Genomic DNA, 14,066 nt, shown 5'->3' on the forward strand with positions numbered 1-14,066 from the left:
AAAGAAAACCAACCAAGATGGCCAATCTTATTGCTGATCAGCCTAGAAACTGACCTGTTGTATCCAACCTAGGCCAGTTTGCCCTTAGGCAGCTTGGAAGTCCCCATCATCTGGGCCCTCATGCTATTGGGATTGAATTTAATAAGGACATCTGATTGTCTCTGAATCGACTACAGCTTAGATTAATCTGATCACACCTGAGCCACCCAATAGCAGGGATTATATATCACTCCCACGTCAAGTGTCTTATTATACGCTGAAATTTTCTCCAAGATGACAACAAAGCTTCTTCTCCAATACCTGTCTACTTTTTAGTACTACTAGATTAATTCCTAAGGAGATTAACAATGCATAAAGCCAGAAAAAGAATCACAGGATCACATATTTGGAGCTAGAAGGGACCTTAGAGGTTAACAAAAGAACCACAGGACAATAGATGGGAGCTAGAAGGGACCTTAAAGGTCACCAAAAGAAGCACAGGACTATAGATTGGGAGCTAGAAGGGACCCTAAAGGTTAACAAAAGAACCATAGGACTATAGATTTGGACATAGAAGGGACCTTAAAGGTCACCAAACTCATAAGGAAACTGAGGCACAGAGCATTTACTTTATATATTGCCAGCTATGTCATATTACCTGCCCCCACAACTTTTCAGAAGACTCAAGGCTCAATTTCAGTGTTGTCCCCTTCATGTGTCTTTACTGAATCCAGTCCCAATAGCATGAAGTCCAGATGATGGGGACCACCAAACTGCCTAAGCTGCCCAGAACATCATTCAATAAAAACACAAACACTAAACAAACAACAACTGCAACTTTAATATTAAAGTGGAACCACAATTCGCCATTTCAGAAACAATTTTAAGGGGAAAGCAGTTTCCCTATAAAAATAAAATTAAACGTCAAAATTATAAATAGTATAACTTTAAAAAAAAAAAAATTTTTTAGTTTTACAATTTAAAATGCTTCCCTGCGTTACCCACCACCTCATTTCAACCTCTTTCCTGTACCATCATACATGAATATTAACAACACTACAGCAAAGCTTAGGCCATTTAATATAACAATTGATAAAAAATAAACTCAAACATTTCTTTGGCTAGACCTTTTAAAAAACATTCTCTTTCTTTTCTTTTTTTTTAAAAATATTTAAAGGCTGCTGCAGTAACCAGTGTTGGGGGGAATGGGGGAGGGGGAACACACACAAAAAAAATCAGACTTTCTAGATCTACAAATTTCAATACAGTAAGTTTTCCAAATCATGACTTGTAGTGCATATAAAACAACCACTGAGGTTTCTGGATAATATAAAATGAGAATGCCTATTTTACAATCTACTTCAAGTAAAAAAAAAAAAAAAAAAAAGGTAATTCACAGATACCCATCAGCTACCACTGTTAGATCCTAAGAGCATTCAAACTGGAGCTTTATGAAATAAAAACTTTTCATTGCAAGGGTCTGATTAGTCAAAACTCAGGTGGTGGCTGCTAAAAGAAAATTCAAACCCAGGCTGTGGTCTGAATAATAAAAAGAAAATAACAATATTCCCTGAACATTACAGTAAAGTGTCTGTTGATAATGTCACTTAAAACCTCATACATGCAACTACATAGTTTCATGCAAACTAAACAGACATGGTGTGGAAAACATATTTTATATCATTCTACGTTTAAGGAGAAAAAAAAAAAACTTAACAGTTTCAGAAGATACGATTGTCTCAGTCACTTGTTTAGTACTGCATAACCCACAAACAGGACAGAATGATTGTTCTTCATCAAGTCAGCCTGAAAATCCAGAGATGAGAAGAGGAAGGCACAGGTTGCAGATTAAGAGGCACAGGACTGAACCACCTTGGAGTTTCACAAAGAAGCCATTAGGTGTCACTAACGTGTTAACAATTCCTTGGGAATTTATAATAAACGTCTAGAGTAAAAATGGGCTGCACAGGCCCTCTTGAACTTAAGTAAATTTTATTTTCTCATGTTTCCACTGGAATAAACCATATATTCTAGTTACTTGAGTCTGATTCTGTTCTACGAAGGCTTCTATTGCACACCCATCCACCTTCTTTGGTTGGTTGGAACAAGCATCTGTAGTTTAAATAAACGTCTCTGTATGAATACCGGTTACATTAGCAGTCAAATACAAACTTTTCCCCTCCTTTTCCCTTCCATGCTCTGAGGTTCGGGTGGGGAGGGGAGAACTTGGCAACATAACAAACACATGCTGGTTCAGTATTGGAATATTGCAGACGCCAAAGAGGGGAAAAGGAAAAACAGAGGGAGAATAGGAGAGGAAGAATGATCATGGATGCTCCACAGGACTTGGAATACTTTAGTCTTAACCTAGAAAACAAGAATCAGATGCACCTTGGTGAAATAGGTCCTTTCCTCTAGTCTTTTCTGCTAAGGACAAAGACAGACCTTCCTAGGAAACAACCTCATATAAAAGAAGCCGAAGAATGGCAACACAAGTTTCTAAAATACTAAGCGAACGTCATTGAGTATCATCGAAATCTTCACCATTTCTTGGGAACTGGTCTGTGCTTCTCTTGATTTAGGTCTGTTTCCTTACAGATATTGCACCAAACAGACCCACCATTTTCTACACCTATTGGATTCATGGAGAGAAGTAGGTCACCCCAAGTTCCCTGAGGGGTACTGCTCTCCTTAGACAAAGATCCAGGTTTATAAGGTACCTGGCCCCCCTTAATTTTCATGGCAAGCTCAGGACTAACCTGGCTTTTCTTGGTTCCCTTGCATTAACTGTTTCCCTAAATCTCTCCTCCTCTAAGAAATCAAGTCATCCTATATGTAACATATTACACCTTAAAAACTGTATTATTTTAAAAGTGAGTTACAAGCAAATTCCACATCCCTCTTATCCATCATAACCAAACTTCACAATTCCATCGCTGGCTACCAAAGAATCTCCATCTCTGCTCATACTTTCTTTCTAACTTACTTTTTTCTTTCCTTAGGTCTACACTCCATTGAAAACCTTTCAAATTTTCTCAAAAGTTCCTAGCTTCCTTATGCCTTCCATTATAAATAGTTATTTTCATGCAAAATTATAAACTGTTTAACAATAGGAAAAACAGTATATGCTTAAAACTATTCAGATTGGATTTTTCTTTCAGTTTAAAAAAAATAACCAATCTGTAGATTGTTAGGCTAAAAGCCATTTTTAAAAAGTAAATGGAAAAGTCACAGCCATGTCCTTCATATTTCAAAGCATCCTTGAGTTCTGTTAGCAATCTACCACAGAGTCATAGCCTGCTGAGGGGCGATACTACCCACCAACAGAGGATTCTGAGGTGGTATCAAAACTTAATAAGCTTCCAGGTCCCTTAAACAGGTCATAGGGGCCAGGTGCTGAATGGAACTAAATATAAAAGTTGGGGAGAGGTACCCTGTCTCATCACAAAACTGTAAACCAGCTCACTTAATAAAAGAGTACACTTGTGGCTGCCTTGTCGATTGTACTGAGCATGCTACATCTGAGTTTGTTGGTTTTTTAATTTTTGTTTTGTTTTTTTAAGTAGCCTGCACTATTCCTGAGTGTTTTGAGGCTGATGTTTAATCCAGCTTCCATGTTCCTTGGAGGGCTTCTTCAAGTTTGTGTCTATAAGTTGCATAGCGCCGTTTAAGGTTCTGCAGCTGTTCATCTTCTTCCTTGTTCAGGATCCGCAAGAAGTTCTGTAGCTCAGGAAGACTGAAGGCTTCCCACTGCAAGGGGAAAGCACATACACAAAACACATTCAGTGAATAACACATCATTTGGTACTTTAGGGAGTCAGCAATTTTGTTGCTGTTCAACTGTTTCTGTCACATCTGACTTTCTGTGTGTGTGGGATTGTCTTGGCAAGACATTAGAATGGTTTGCAATTTTCCTCTTCAACTCATTTAAAACTGAGGCAAATCTTGGGGAGAAGGTGGGGGGCAAAAGGGGAAAAATTGGAACACAAGGTTTAAGACTGGTTTTCTAAGTCCATTTTATCACAATGCCTTATATAATGTCATTTACTATATGCTTACTAATTGATTATTCAGTTAAAAAAAATGCCCCCTCCCCAAAGTCTAACAGATATTGTATGTCAGAACAATAATGGAACTAGAATGCCAGAATTAATCCCGACACCAATTTGGGCTGTTGTAAACCAAGAAGGAATGGAAGGGATGGTGGATAGTTTGAGCTATTTTGCCCCCCAAATGGACTTTTTAGCACCCCAGCTGTGAGCCCTCTGGGAAGAAAGATTTTTTAAAACTAGGATTCTGGGGGACAGTGAACTCTTGAGACCCCAGGAAGCATCCTTTTAGATTTAATCTCCTTTGATTTTCCTGAATTACTGCTTACTACTTGATTGGGGTTAAGTGATTTGTCCAGTGTCACACAACTAGTTAAGTGTCTGAAGTCAAATATGAATACAAGTTCTCCTGAGCCCAGGACTGATATTCTATCCACTGGGCTACCTAGCTATCCCGGAGATATGTTTTTATTAAAGGAATTGTTCATCTGGATCTTCGATGATCACAGCATTAAAAATTTAGATAAGATTGAGATTAGGACAAAAACCCCTTTGCAGAAGATAGTAAAAATGTGCTAAGAGGAACTAAATGCAGGGAACTGAACATGTGTATAAATACTGGAGACACAAAGATATTCCCCTTCCCATACAACAAACTAATAAACACCAAAAGATCTTGCCCTTAAGGATATGGCGTAATAGGGAGAGGAAGCCAGATTTTGAATCAGAGGACCTGGGTTTGTGGATTATTCTTCATTCTTTATTACTATTATCATATTATTATTGTATCTAGGAATTGTTTGAATTCAGAATGTAGCCCCGATCTCAATAATTCTCCAGAAATGCAGGAGATGACAAGGAATAGAGTGCCAGACCCCAAATCAGGAAGATTCATTTTCATGAATTCAAACTCAGCTTCAAGTGCCCTGGATCCACCTAAACTCACACCCAAGTTTGGGTCTGCCTAAGCTTGTATTCTGGGGTTCCCCTTATGTTTTCCCTTTGCCACCGTTTATTAAATGTTTATATTCACTGATAATCTATCACAATCTACTTCAAGGTGAAAGCTAGCTTTCACATAGCTCTTTTCACACAGCTCTCTAGGTAAAACTGGTTAACTAAATATGTGGGCAGGTACCCTGAGCTAAATCCTACAGAATATACGGTTCACCCTCCTCTGTCAAATAACCTAATAAATTCCTTTCTAAAAGTATTTCATATTTGAGGGTTCATTCTCGTGACTGAAAGGTTCAAATCCCAACTACGCTATTTAATCTCTCTGGGACTCAGTATCCTCAGCTCTGTAAAATGAGAGTTATAATCAGATGACCTCTAAGGTCCTTTCTAGGAAAGCTCTGATCTTAAAAGAGTTATGAAGGCACTGGAATAAATAATCAAAGGCTTCCCTGAAGGTGAGAGTTATACTTGTTCTTTTGAGGAAACTAAGACCAGTCAGGGACAAAGAGGAAAGGATTCCAGGTACAAGGAATATTTCATCTTATTAAAAGACTAAAAAAAAAAAACCAAACAGGATTTTAAAGCATGTTATACTTAATGTAGAAGGAAAAAATGAACAAATAAGCCAATATTACCAACTTGTCACATCTGTCAAACTCTTAGTTGATCTTGAATTATTAAGAAGCAAGAGAAATCTCAAATACTGTATAGTTAAGAGAAGTAGTGTGACACTGTAAACCAGCTATGTGACCCTAACCAAGTCACTTCTCATTACTATTATAAACTGCAGAACCAGTGCCTGTAATTTCCCTCTATCTTTCTGAAAGCTCCCTCCCCTGTCAGAAAAGAATCAAATAGAACAGTTGGAGATATAACTGTTCACTTAAAAACTTATGGTATTTAAACATTTACTAAATTCTTCACAACGTGTGAGGTGACATTCTGAAACCAGCTAAAGCTGGATTCCCTCCTTAGAAGTTTATAAATTAAGTTAACCATATGGGATCACTTAAAAGAACAATACCAATTTTAAAACTCTATGAAGAGTATGCAAGTATTTGGAGTCTGAACTTTCAGGGAAAATGTTAATACATGGTCAAAATGTCTTTAAAAATCCAAATTAGAATTCCAAAATAGTACTTTTCTGAACAATGGCAGTTTATATTCATGAAGCTTCAAAAGTGGCAGAAGCAGAAGTAAAAAGTAACATGAATAATTTATAAAAGCAGTTTTTCCTTCTTGGTAGCTCAAAACTGCTGAATAGATTATCTCATATTCATGTCTTTCATTCATTTTTGTGTCTCATTCATCTTCATCATCCTGTCCAGAATACATTATTACTCTCCCATTTACAGATGGGAGACTGAAGTTAAGGGACAGACAGATTTGTTAACTAAGGATCTAACAACTAGTCTAAAAAGATCACTGGAAAGTTTTTCTACTTAGACTGCACTGCCCAAAAGACACAGTTCCTGGAGGGAAGTGCCAAGTACACAGGTGCAAGCATGATAATTTAATCATTCATGGCAATACAGTGTTACAGAAAGGACACTGGCTGGGCCAGAGTTCAAATCTTGCTTCTCTGAGCTTGAATTTCCTTCTTTATAAAACTGGAGGGTTAAAGTTGAGGGCTTCTAAGGTCTCTCCTAATTCTAAATCTATTAACCTATGAAATTTTTTAAAAATTTGTTTAACTCTGGGTCTTGTGGGCCCAAGAAGCAGGAAACACTTTTTCCTCTGTTTACAATAAATTAGCAAGGAAATGTTTTGTTAGGAATGAACATACAGCAACTGTCAACTTTCAAAATTAAGCTAACAGTAAAAGTATGAGACTGTGAGAAATCTTTGGGGACCGACTACAAAATTCCAACCCTCCAAATCTATTTTTTCAATCATGATTTAATTAACAAATATAAACATTTCAATATGTGAACATAGGAAAGATGTGGGTATAAGAAAGTGTGAACTTGTTTATACACACACACACACACACACACACACACACACACACACGTGTGTGTGTGTGTAGAAACATTAAATTTAATGAGAGAGCAACAAAATTACTGTGTCTCCTGCTTTTCAAAGATCTTTTTAAAAACTACTATTTCTCCCCCCCCATCACCCATCCCAAATATTAAGCAAAGAAAAGGTTACAAAAAATTATCAAAGGCAGATTGACAATGGATTTACTCTTGCCTTCTTATCCCACTTCTTGCACTTGATTACAAAGGTAAACTACCCCTGAAATAATAAATAGCGATGGCATATCCTAAAACAATAATAAGGAATACCACTTACCTCTCCGGTTTCACGTTCACGTAGAACAAAGCTCAGAGTTTCTGTCTTTGGGCCTGCTACCAAACGCAGATAAAGGGGGTGTTCTCGATCTGACAGCTTGCACGTGTATACTAGAAACAATAGATCCATTTTACAGAATGCTTGTTTATCCATTTTACTTCCAAAGAAGTTTATCCCCTATACCTTTCTCCACCTTAGTACAACTGGCCAGTACTAAATAAATGAATCAACATCACAGGCAAATAAAAAGTCAGATAAAAACAAATAATGCAAAGAACAGTTAATAATGTTCTTATGATTTTTAGGAAAAAAAAATCTGATTTTTTTTTTTAAATGTGATCTTGTATATGAAAAAAAAAGCAAATTTTTCCCTATTCAAGGTCTGAGCTTTAATTTTAAAAGCACATATGCATCCACAACATGTGTCTGAGAAAAACATCAGACCAGTTCTTCTGTCTACTTGGTTTTTAACAAGCAAAGGTACTATTTTAACTGGGTAACTAACACTCTTAGGTTGAGCAGCAGAGTTCTAAAGGAGAAAAAATTGAGCCACCTGTGATCTCTTAGCACTTTCTGAAATGCTCACTATTTCTTCCTAGCACTTGGGGGAATAATGACAAGTGTAGTTCCTGGGACAGACAGAATTTCCTAAATGTGCAACAATCAGGTGGAAGTCAATTTCCTACAGCTGTTTCCAAATAAAACCAAGAAAGTTAGGGGAAGGAGAAAAAAACCTTAGAGAGAAGCTACAGACACCCTATAGTCAAACTGAACAGGGGGGATAAGCTGTGTTTGTTGGGATTTACTGGTCCAGAATATCCAACAAAATGTCCAGTGTATTCCCTTTTGACTCAGCATAGCTCTGAGAAGAGAGAAGATGGACTGAAAGGGATGTGGATACAATATTCTTCTCTATTCCAGGGTATGGATGCCTCGGTGTCCTGCCAAAGGATATCTGGGGTTCAGAAGGACTGGGCCTCAGACCTCATGACAGCTCCAAGAACTGCCAGGTACACAGACTCATAATGGAGCATTTCAAATTGAAAAGGGCTCAGGACTACTTCCTAGCAACAATCAATGGCTACCAGAGAAGAAATGATGAAATAACACTTCTGTCCTGTCTACAGATGCATGATGTCCCATATATTCTCAAACTGGGCACTGAGTTGATTGGTTTGCTGAGCTGTTTTATTCTATGTCACAAGGAAGAGGGTTGGGCAGCTAGGTGGGATTAGTGGAAAGAGGGCTGGGTCTGGATCCAGGTAAAACGTTATTAATTCAAATCCTGCCTCAGATTCTGGCTGTGTGACCCTAGGAAATTCACCTAACCCTATCTGCCGCAGTTTCCTTATCTGTAAAATGAGCTGGAGAAGAAAACACAAAAATCCCAAATAGGGTCATAAGAAATCGGATAGAATGAAGTGACTGAACAACAATGGGGAAAGCGTTCAACATATGGGGTATATTTTCTTTCAGTGTGTATATGTGTGTGTGGTGTGTTCGAGTCAATGGCTAGCTGGATGATATCCCTACTACCACAACAACAATTTACTACTACTAGCTAGCTAGCTAGCATTTATATAGCACCTATGATGTGTCAGAATTTTATAAATATTAAAATTAAATATTTGAAGTATTAAATAAAGTATGATAATGTAATATTTAATTAAATATTTAAGTATTAATGTTAAATATTAAATATCTGTCGATCCTTACAACAACCCTGGGGAAGGTTGGGGGTTGTTATTATCCCCATTTTACAATGAAGGAAACTGAGGCAAACAGAAATTACATGATCATACAGCCAGCACATCTGAACTCAGTGCGTTGATAACTGCAGGGAGAAGACATGGATTTTCCTCCCATCCCTGAAACTTCCTTTTTCTGTGACCGGGTAAGTGATTTAAATTCTCCAGGCCCTCAGTTGTCTCATCTGTAAAATGAAGAGGTCAAAGTGATCCTTGAGATCTCTTCTAGCTCTAGCATCTTATATGTGATTTTTGTCAAATGTAAAGACTATTCCTTAAGGGCAGAAATGGTTCTTTTTCATCTATATACGCACTTCAGTGCCTGGTATATTATCTGACACATCATCAGTACTTAATACGTCCTTACTGATCAACGAAAAAAGTTGCATGCGATAAGGATGGACGAGGAGCTATTGAAGGTACCCTAGGCACAGGAATGATGAAGATAAGAAGGGCCAAGAACAGCATACCTTGATCTTCCTTGTGACAACGTTTATAAAGTGCAAACTTGGCTGGGCTTTCAGACACTAGAAACTTTTTGAGCAAGGCCTCAATAACTTCCCGGACAGTGTTGGTGCTGCTGATGTGAAGGGTATTCATGCAGCCATTATTAATGAAGGCATGCTTTTCTTGGTTCCGAGAAGTCCACACACTGAGAGGTCTGCACAATTCCATCTGAACTTTGATGAAGCCAGTGTAAATCCCATTGGAATTCTGTAGCAGGAAGACAAAGAACATGGTCCAGTCAAGCCCTGGAGTTTGGAAGTCATTAGATTATTTGTCATTTAGGGGGAGAGGGTGAGAGGAAGTGGGGAGAAAGGAACTTAGAACACAAGGGTCAAGGGCAAAAAATTATCCTTACATATGTTTTAAAAATAAAAAGCTTTGATTAAAAAAATTTTAAATAAATAAGTGGACAACTAAAAAATAAAATAACGTAAGATGGAAGATGGAGCCAGCATCAAGAAGAATACTTCTGCTCTTGTATTTTGGTGAAGGATGATCTCTAAAGATTTTCCCCTAAAGTGAAAGGGCCTAAGTGTGGGGTGATGTTGAGAGAGTGGGCCATGGACTTAGGTAGCCTTCAGTTCATGCTAGCTGTAGGACTGCTGCCAACAGGTCACTTAATCTCTCACTGCTCCTGGCAATTTTATAGAATTGTGGTCTTAGATCAGTTGCTAAATGAGTTTCCATGCTGCAGGTTCCCCAGATCAATGAAATTATAGCTCAAGATTAAAAAGAGACTTCAATGGGAAGCCTTCATGTGAAGGGCACACAGTCCATCAGCCCAGTCTGTTGGGCAGATGGGGAAATTTTAGAAGATTCTCTGTTGGCTTTGATATATTTACGTCTATAAGACCTTCTGATTCATGCTGCTAGAGGCACATGGAAGAAGTCTGGACCCATTTTTAAGGTAATCCCTCCCTTCAAATCCCTGTTAGTCAAACCATGAACTATGGTTAATGAGAACTATCTGGGCTCAATGCACAAAGGAGGTATCCCTATCATAAAAGATAATGAGCCCTTGGAGAAAAAAAGAAAGCCACAATTTTAATTTTGAGACATCCTAACAAAAAGGGTATCCCAAGAGGCTGGAAAAGATCATTTGATGGATTATTGTTTTACTTAAGACATCATTTCTTACTTCATCAACATGAAACAGGTTATGATGAACTTTCAAGATTAACATTTTTTTTAGACTGCAAGAGTTAACCTCTGGAAATCATAATGAACATTTGTTCATAATTTACGAATGGAATTACAATTCCATTTCTTGGGTTGCTAAAAAGAAATTTAGTAAGCTGGATTAAGTTAAGGTCTTTTGAGTGTGTGTGTGGGGGGATGTACAGCACTGGTGGAAGGGTTAGGGCCTACTGGTTTAGAGAGTAGCAGGCAAAGGAGAGATAATAGGAGGCTTCTTCCCATGGCAATTTCTGCCAGGCTGGAGGAAAACAGAACCTTTAGGCACTTTGGGAGGCACATGGAAGGCAGATGTTAAAAGGGAAGTTCCTGGGAGAAAGCTTATGGGGACATATGGCCATAATCCTCAAGAGGGGGGAAAAAAAAGTAACGTATAAATGAAATCCATGCATTTTGTTCTCAACTACTCAATGTCTCCTTTTCATGATTTTCCCTACAACCACTTGGCGGCCTCAATACAGGAATTTCAAACCTGGATTTCATGAATTTAAAAAAAACACTTCAAAAACAACAGTATTTCAATAGAACTGATTTCCTTGGTAATTCTAGTATTTTATTTTATGCATTCAAAAACTTTCTAAGAAAGGATCAGCAGCTTTCATCAGACTGCCCAAGGCGGGGAAGGGGCGGTCATCATATACCAAAAAGATTAAGAATCTCTCATTTTAAAGCATTTTTATTACCATTCTTGAGTGGTCACTAAATAAGGGCTCCCTTGGATCAAGTAAAATAAAGGTTACCAAGGAATCATTCAGGGTAGCCTTAAAGGCGGAAAGCTGGGACTCCATCCCAGGAGACAAGTGGAAACACAGGCATCCAGAAAGATAGAAAGGAGAATAGGACTCTGTCCCAGATGAGTAAGAAGCCTGGAATACCATCGTGAGGGATCAGGAGGGAAATCCTAAGGGCACTGGTGTTGCTGTCATAAACTGAAAGGGCAAATGCTTGGCTCATCCAGTCCAACATATGTTAAAGAGAAGTACCAATAGGGTCCAAGATTCCACTATCCATAGTTCTGACAGGTAATTTCTCCCATGTTCCTCTAATCAGCTTATGATATTTATGTCTAAATCATGAACCCAGTTTGATTGCTATACAAATATGAGATGTTTGTCTATGTCTAATTTTGGCCATATTTTTCCAGTTTTCTCAGCAGCTATTGTCCAAAGTTAGTTCTTATCCCAATAACTGGGATCTTTAAGTTTAACAAACACTGGGTTTCCCCTATTATCTTATAAAGACATCTGAATCTCATAATTGCAATAGACTGATTTTATAATGACTCATTTTTGTCAAGTGAGTGAGTCACTTAAAGGTGAACAGAACAGAAAGATAACTGACTAACTCCTCCTTTACTGCTCATTGTTTGTCTACAAGTCTATAGGTCCAATTCATGTGGTTTAGAGTCAGTTAATAAGCATTTGCTAAGCCCTAAAGATACACCCCAAAAGAGCAAAAGATGGTTTGCTTTCAAGGAAATTATAACCTAACAGGGGACAACATACAAACAAATCATCTACAGGATAAATCAGAGATAAGCAACAGAGGGAAGGCACTAGAATCAATCAAGGAAGGTTTCTTGTAGAAAGTGAGATTTTTAAAATAGAGAAAAAGACCTATTTGTATAGAAATATGTATAGCAGGTCTTTTTTGTTGAAGTGATTCAATTAGGGAATGGCTAAATAAGGCACAGAATGCCGTGGTATGTGAATATGATGAAACATTATTGCACTATAAGAAATGCCAAATAGAATGATTTAAAAAAAAACAAATAACCTGGACTTACATGAACTGATGCAGAGAAATGGGCAGAATGACAACACTGGACACAATATGTACTTGTATGATAATCAACTGTGAATGACTTGGATGGTCACTGCAATAAAATGATCTAAGAACAATCCCAAAGGACTCATGATGAAACATGTTATCTGTCTCCAGAGAAAGAATTGATATTATCTGAATACAGACTGAAGCATGCTATTTTCCCACTTTCTCTCTCTCACTCTTTCTGTTTGAGTCTACTTATACAAAATGACTAATATGGAAATGTTTTACAGGATTGCACATGTAAAATCTATTTCAGATCACTTACCATCTCAGGCAGGGAGAAGGGGAAGAAGAAAGACAGAATATGGAACTTAGAACTTTTTAAAAAATTTTAAATTGTTTTAACATGTAATTGGGGGTAAAATATTACTATTTATTAAATAAACTGAAAAACTTCAACAACAGGAGGGAGGGAGGGAGGAAGGGAGGAAGAAAGGGAAAGGGAGGGAGAAAGGGAGGAAGGGAAAAAAGAAAGGAGGGAAGAAAGGAAGAAAGAGAGGGAAAGGGAGGGAAAGAAGAAGGGAGGGAGGGAAGGAGAGAAGGAAGAAGGGAAGAAGAGAAGGAAAGAAGGAAGGAAGAAGGGAGGAAGAGAAGGAAGAAGGGAGGGAAGGAAGAAAGGAAGGAGAAAAAAGGGGAGGGGAGTGAGATTTTAGTTAGATTAGAAACCAGGAGGCACAGATGAGGAGATATGAAGCACAGTTAATGATAATGACTAGAGCCTGGTATTTTTTTCAAGAAATAGCAAGGAAGTTAGTGTCATTGAATTAGAGCACATGGTAAGGGGGTAAGATAGGATTAAGGAAACTGGAAAGGTGAAGGGGGTTTGAGGGCTGCTAGGGTCTTTCCAAGCTCTAGATTTCTGATCCTTTGGGTACTTTTAAGGCCTATAAAAATAAAGAATAAAATTGGGATTCTTTTTGCTCATGTCCTTGGGAAAGTAACCATGGTTCCAAAGGTTCTATCAAAGAGGGCAATGAATTTGATAGCACATGCTTGAAATGGGCTAATCCAAATTAAGCCCTAATTGTTTGTAGCTAGGTAAAAGACAGCTTCAGGGACCTATTATGCTATTAAAAGGGGGTAGGAGGGTAAAGAAAAAGATGTTCATCCTTTGTTCATTCTTAGTTCTAGAAGAGGATCAATGACATCAGGAGGGTGATGTCTTGACTTGCAAATGGGAAACCATGGCTTTTTAAAGCTAGTCTTTCTGTGGTCTCAGTCAGAACAGAAACAACTGCTATTTACACTCACTCAGAGCCTTTGCAACCCAATGAGCAAGTGAGACCTAAGCTGGGACCTATCATTGACCAATCAGTGACAGCCAGAGAGATTAGGGTGTAAAGGCATAGTCAAGTAGCTCCATTTAAATCATGATGGGCTTTATCAAAACCTGTTTTCCGGAGGTATATTATAAATGAACACTACATAAGACAAAAGAGTTAATTGTCCTAGTATTTCAAAAAATAATGAGAATAAATAACAATGGAAGAAAAAAATCTAGCCT

General features: G+C 37.9%; 1 protein-coding gene across 4 annotated transcripts in view; it reads right to left on the reverse strand.

The window, feature by feature from the left end:
• Window positions 1-796: 796 nt before the first annotated feature.
• The window catches only part of RASSF3 (Ras association domain family member 3), a 91,493-nt gene continuing 78,223 nt past the window's right edge, over window positions 797-14,066 (reverse strand). For all 4 annotated transcript variants that reach the window (XM_051963720.1, XM_051963722.1, XM_051963721.1 and 1 more), the window contains 3 exons: window positions 9,502-9,745; window positions 7,284-7,393; window positions 797-3,729 (listed from right to left, as the gene is read on the reverse strand). In XM_051963720.1, coding sequence (XP_051819680.1) covers window positions 3,580-3,729; window positions 7,284-7,393; window positions 9,502-9,745 — 504 coding nt within the window. In that variant the 3' untranslated portion in view covers window positions 797-3,579. The remainder of the gene's footprint in view (window positions 3,730-7,283; window positions 7,394-9,501; window positions 9,746-14,066) is intronic.

The sequence above is a fragment of the Antechinus flavipes genome, chromosome 5 (genome assembly GCF_016432865.1).
Source record: "Antechinus flavipes isolate AdamAnt ecotype Samford, QLD, Australia chromosome 5, AdamAnt_v2, whole genome shotgun sequence".
Classification (NCBI taxonomy): domain Eukaryota; kingdom Metazoa; phylum Chordata; class Mammalia; order Dasyuromorphia; family Dasyuridae; genus Antechinus; species Antechinus flavipes.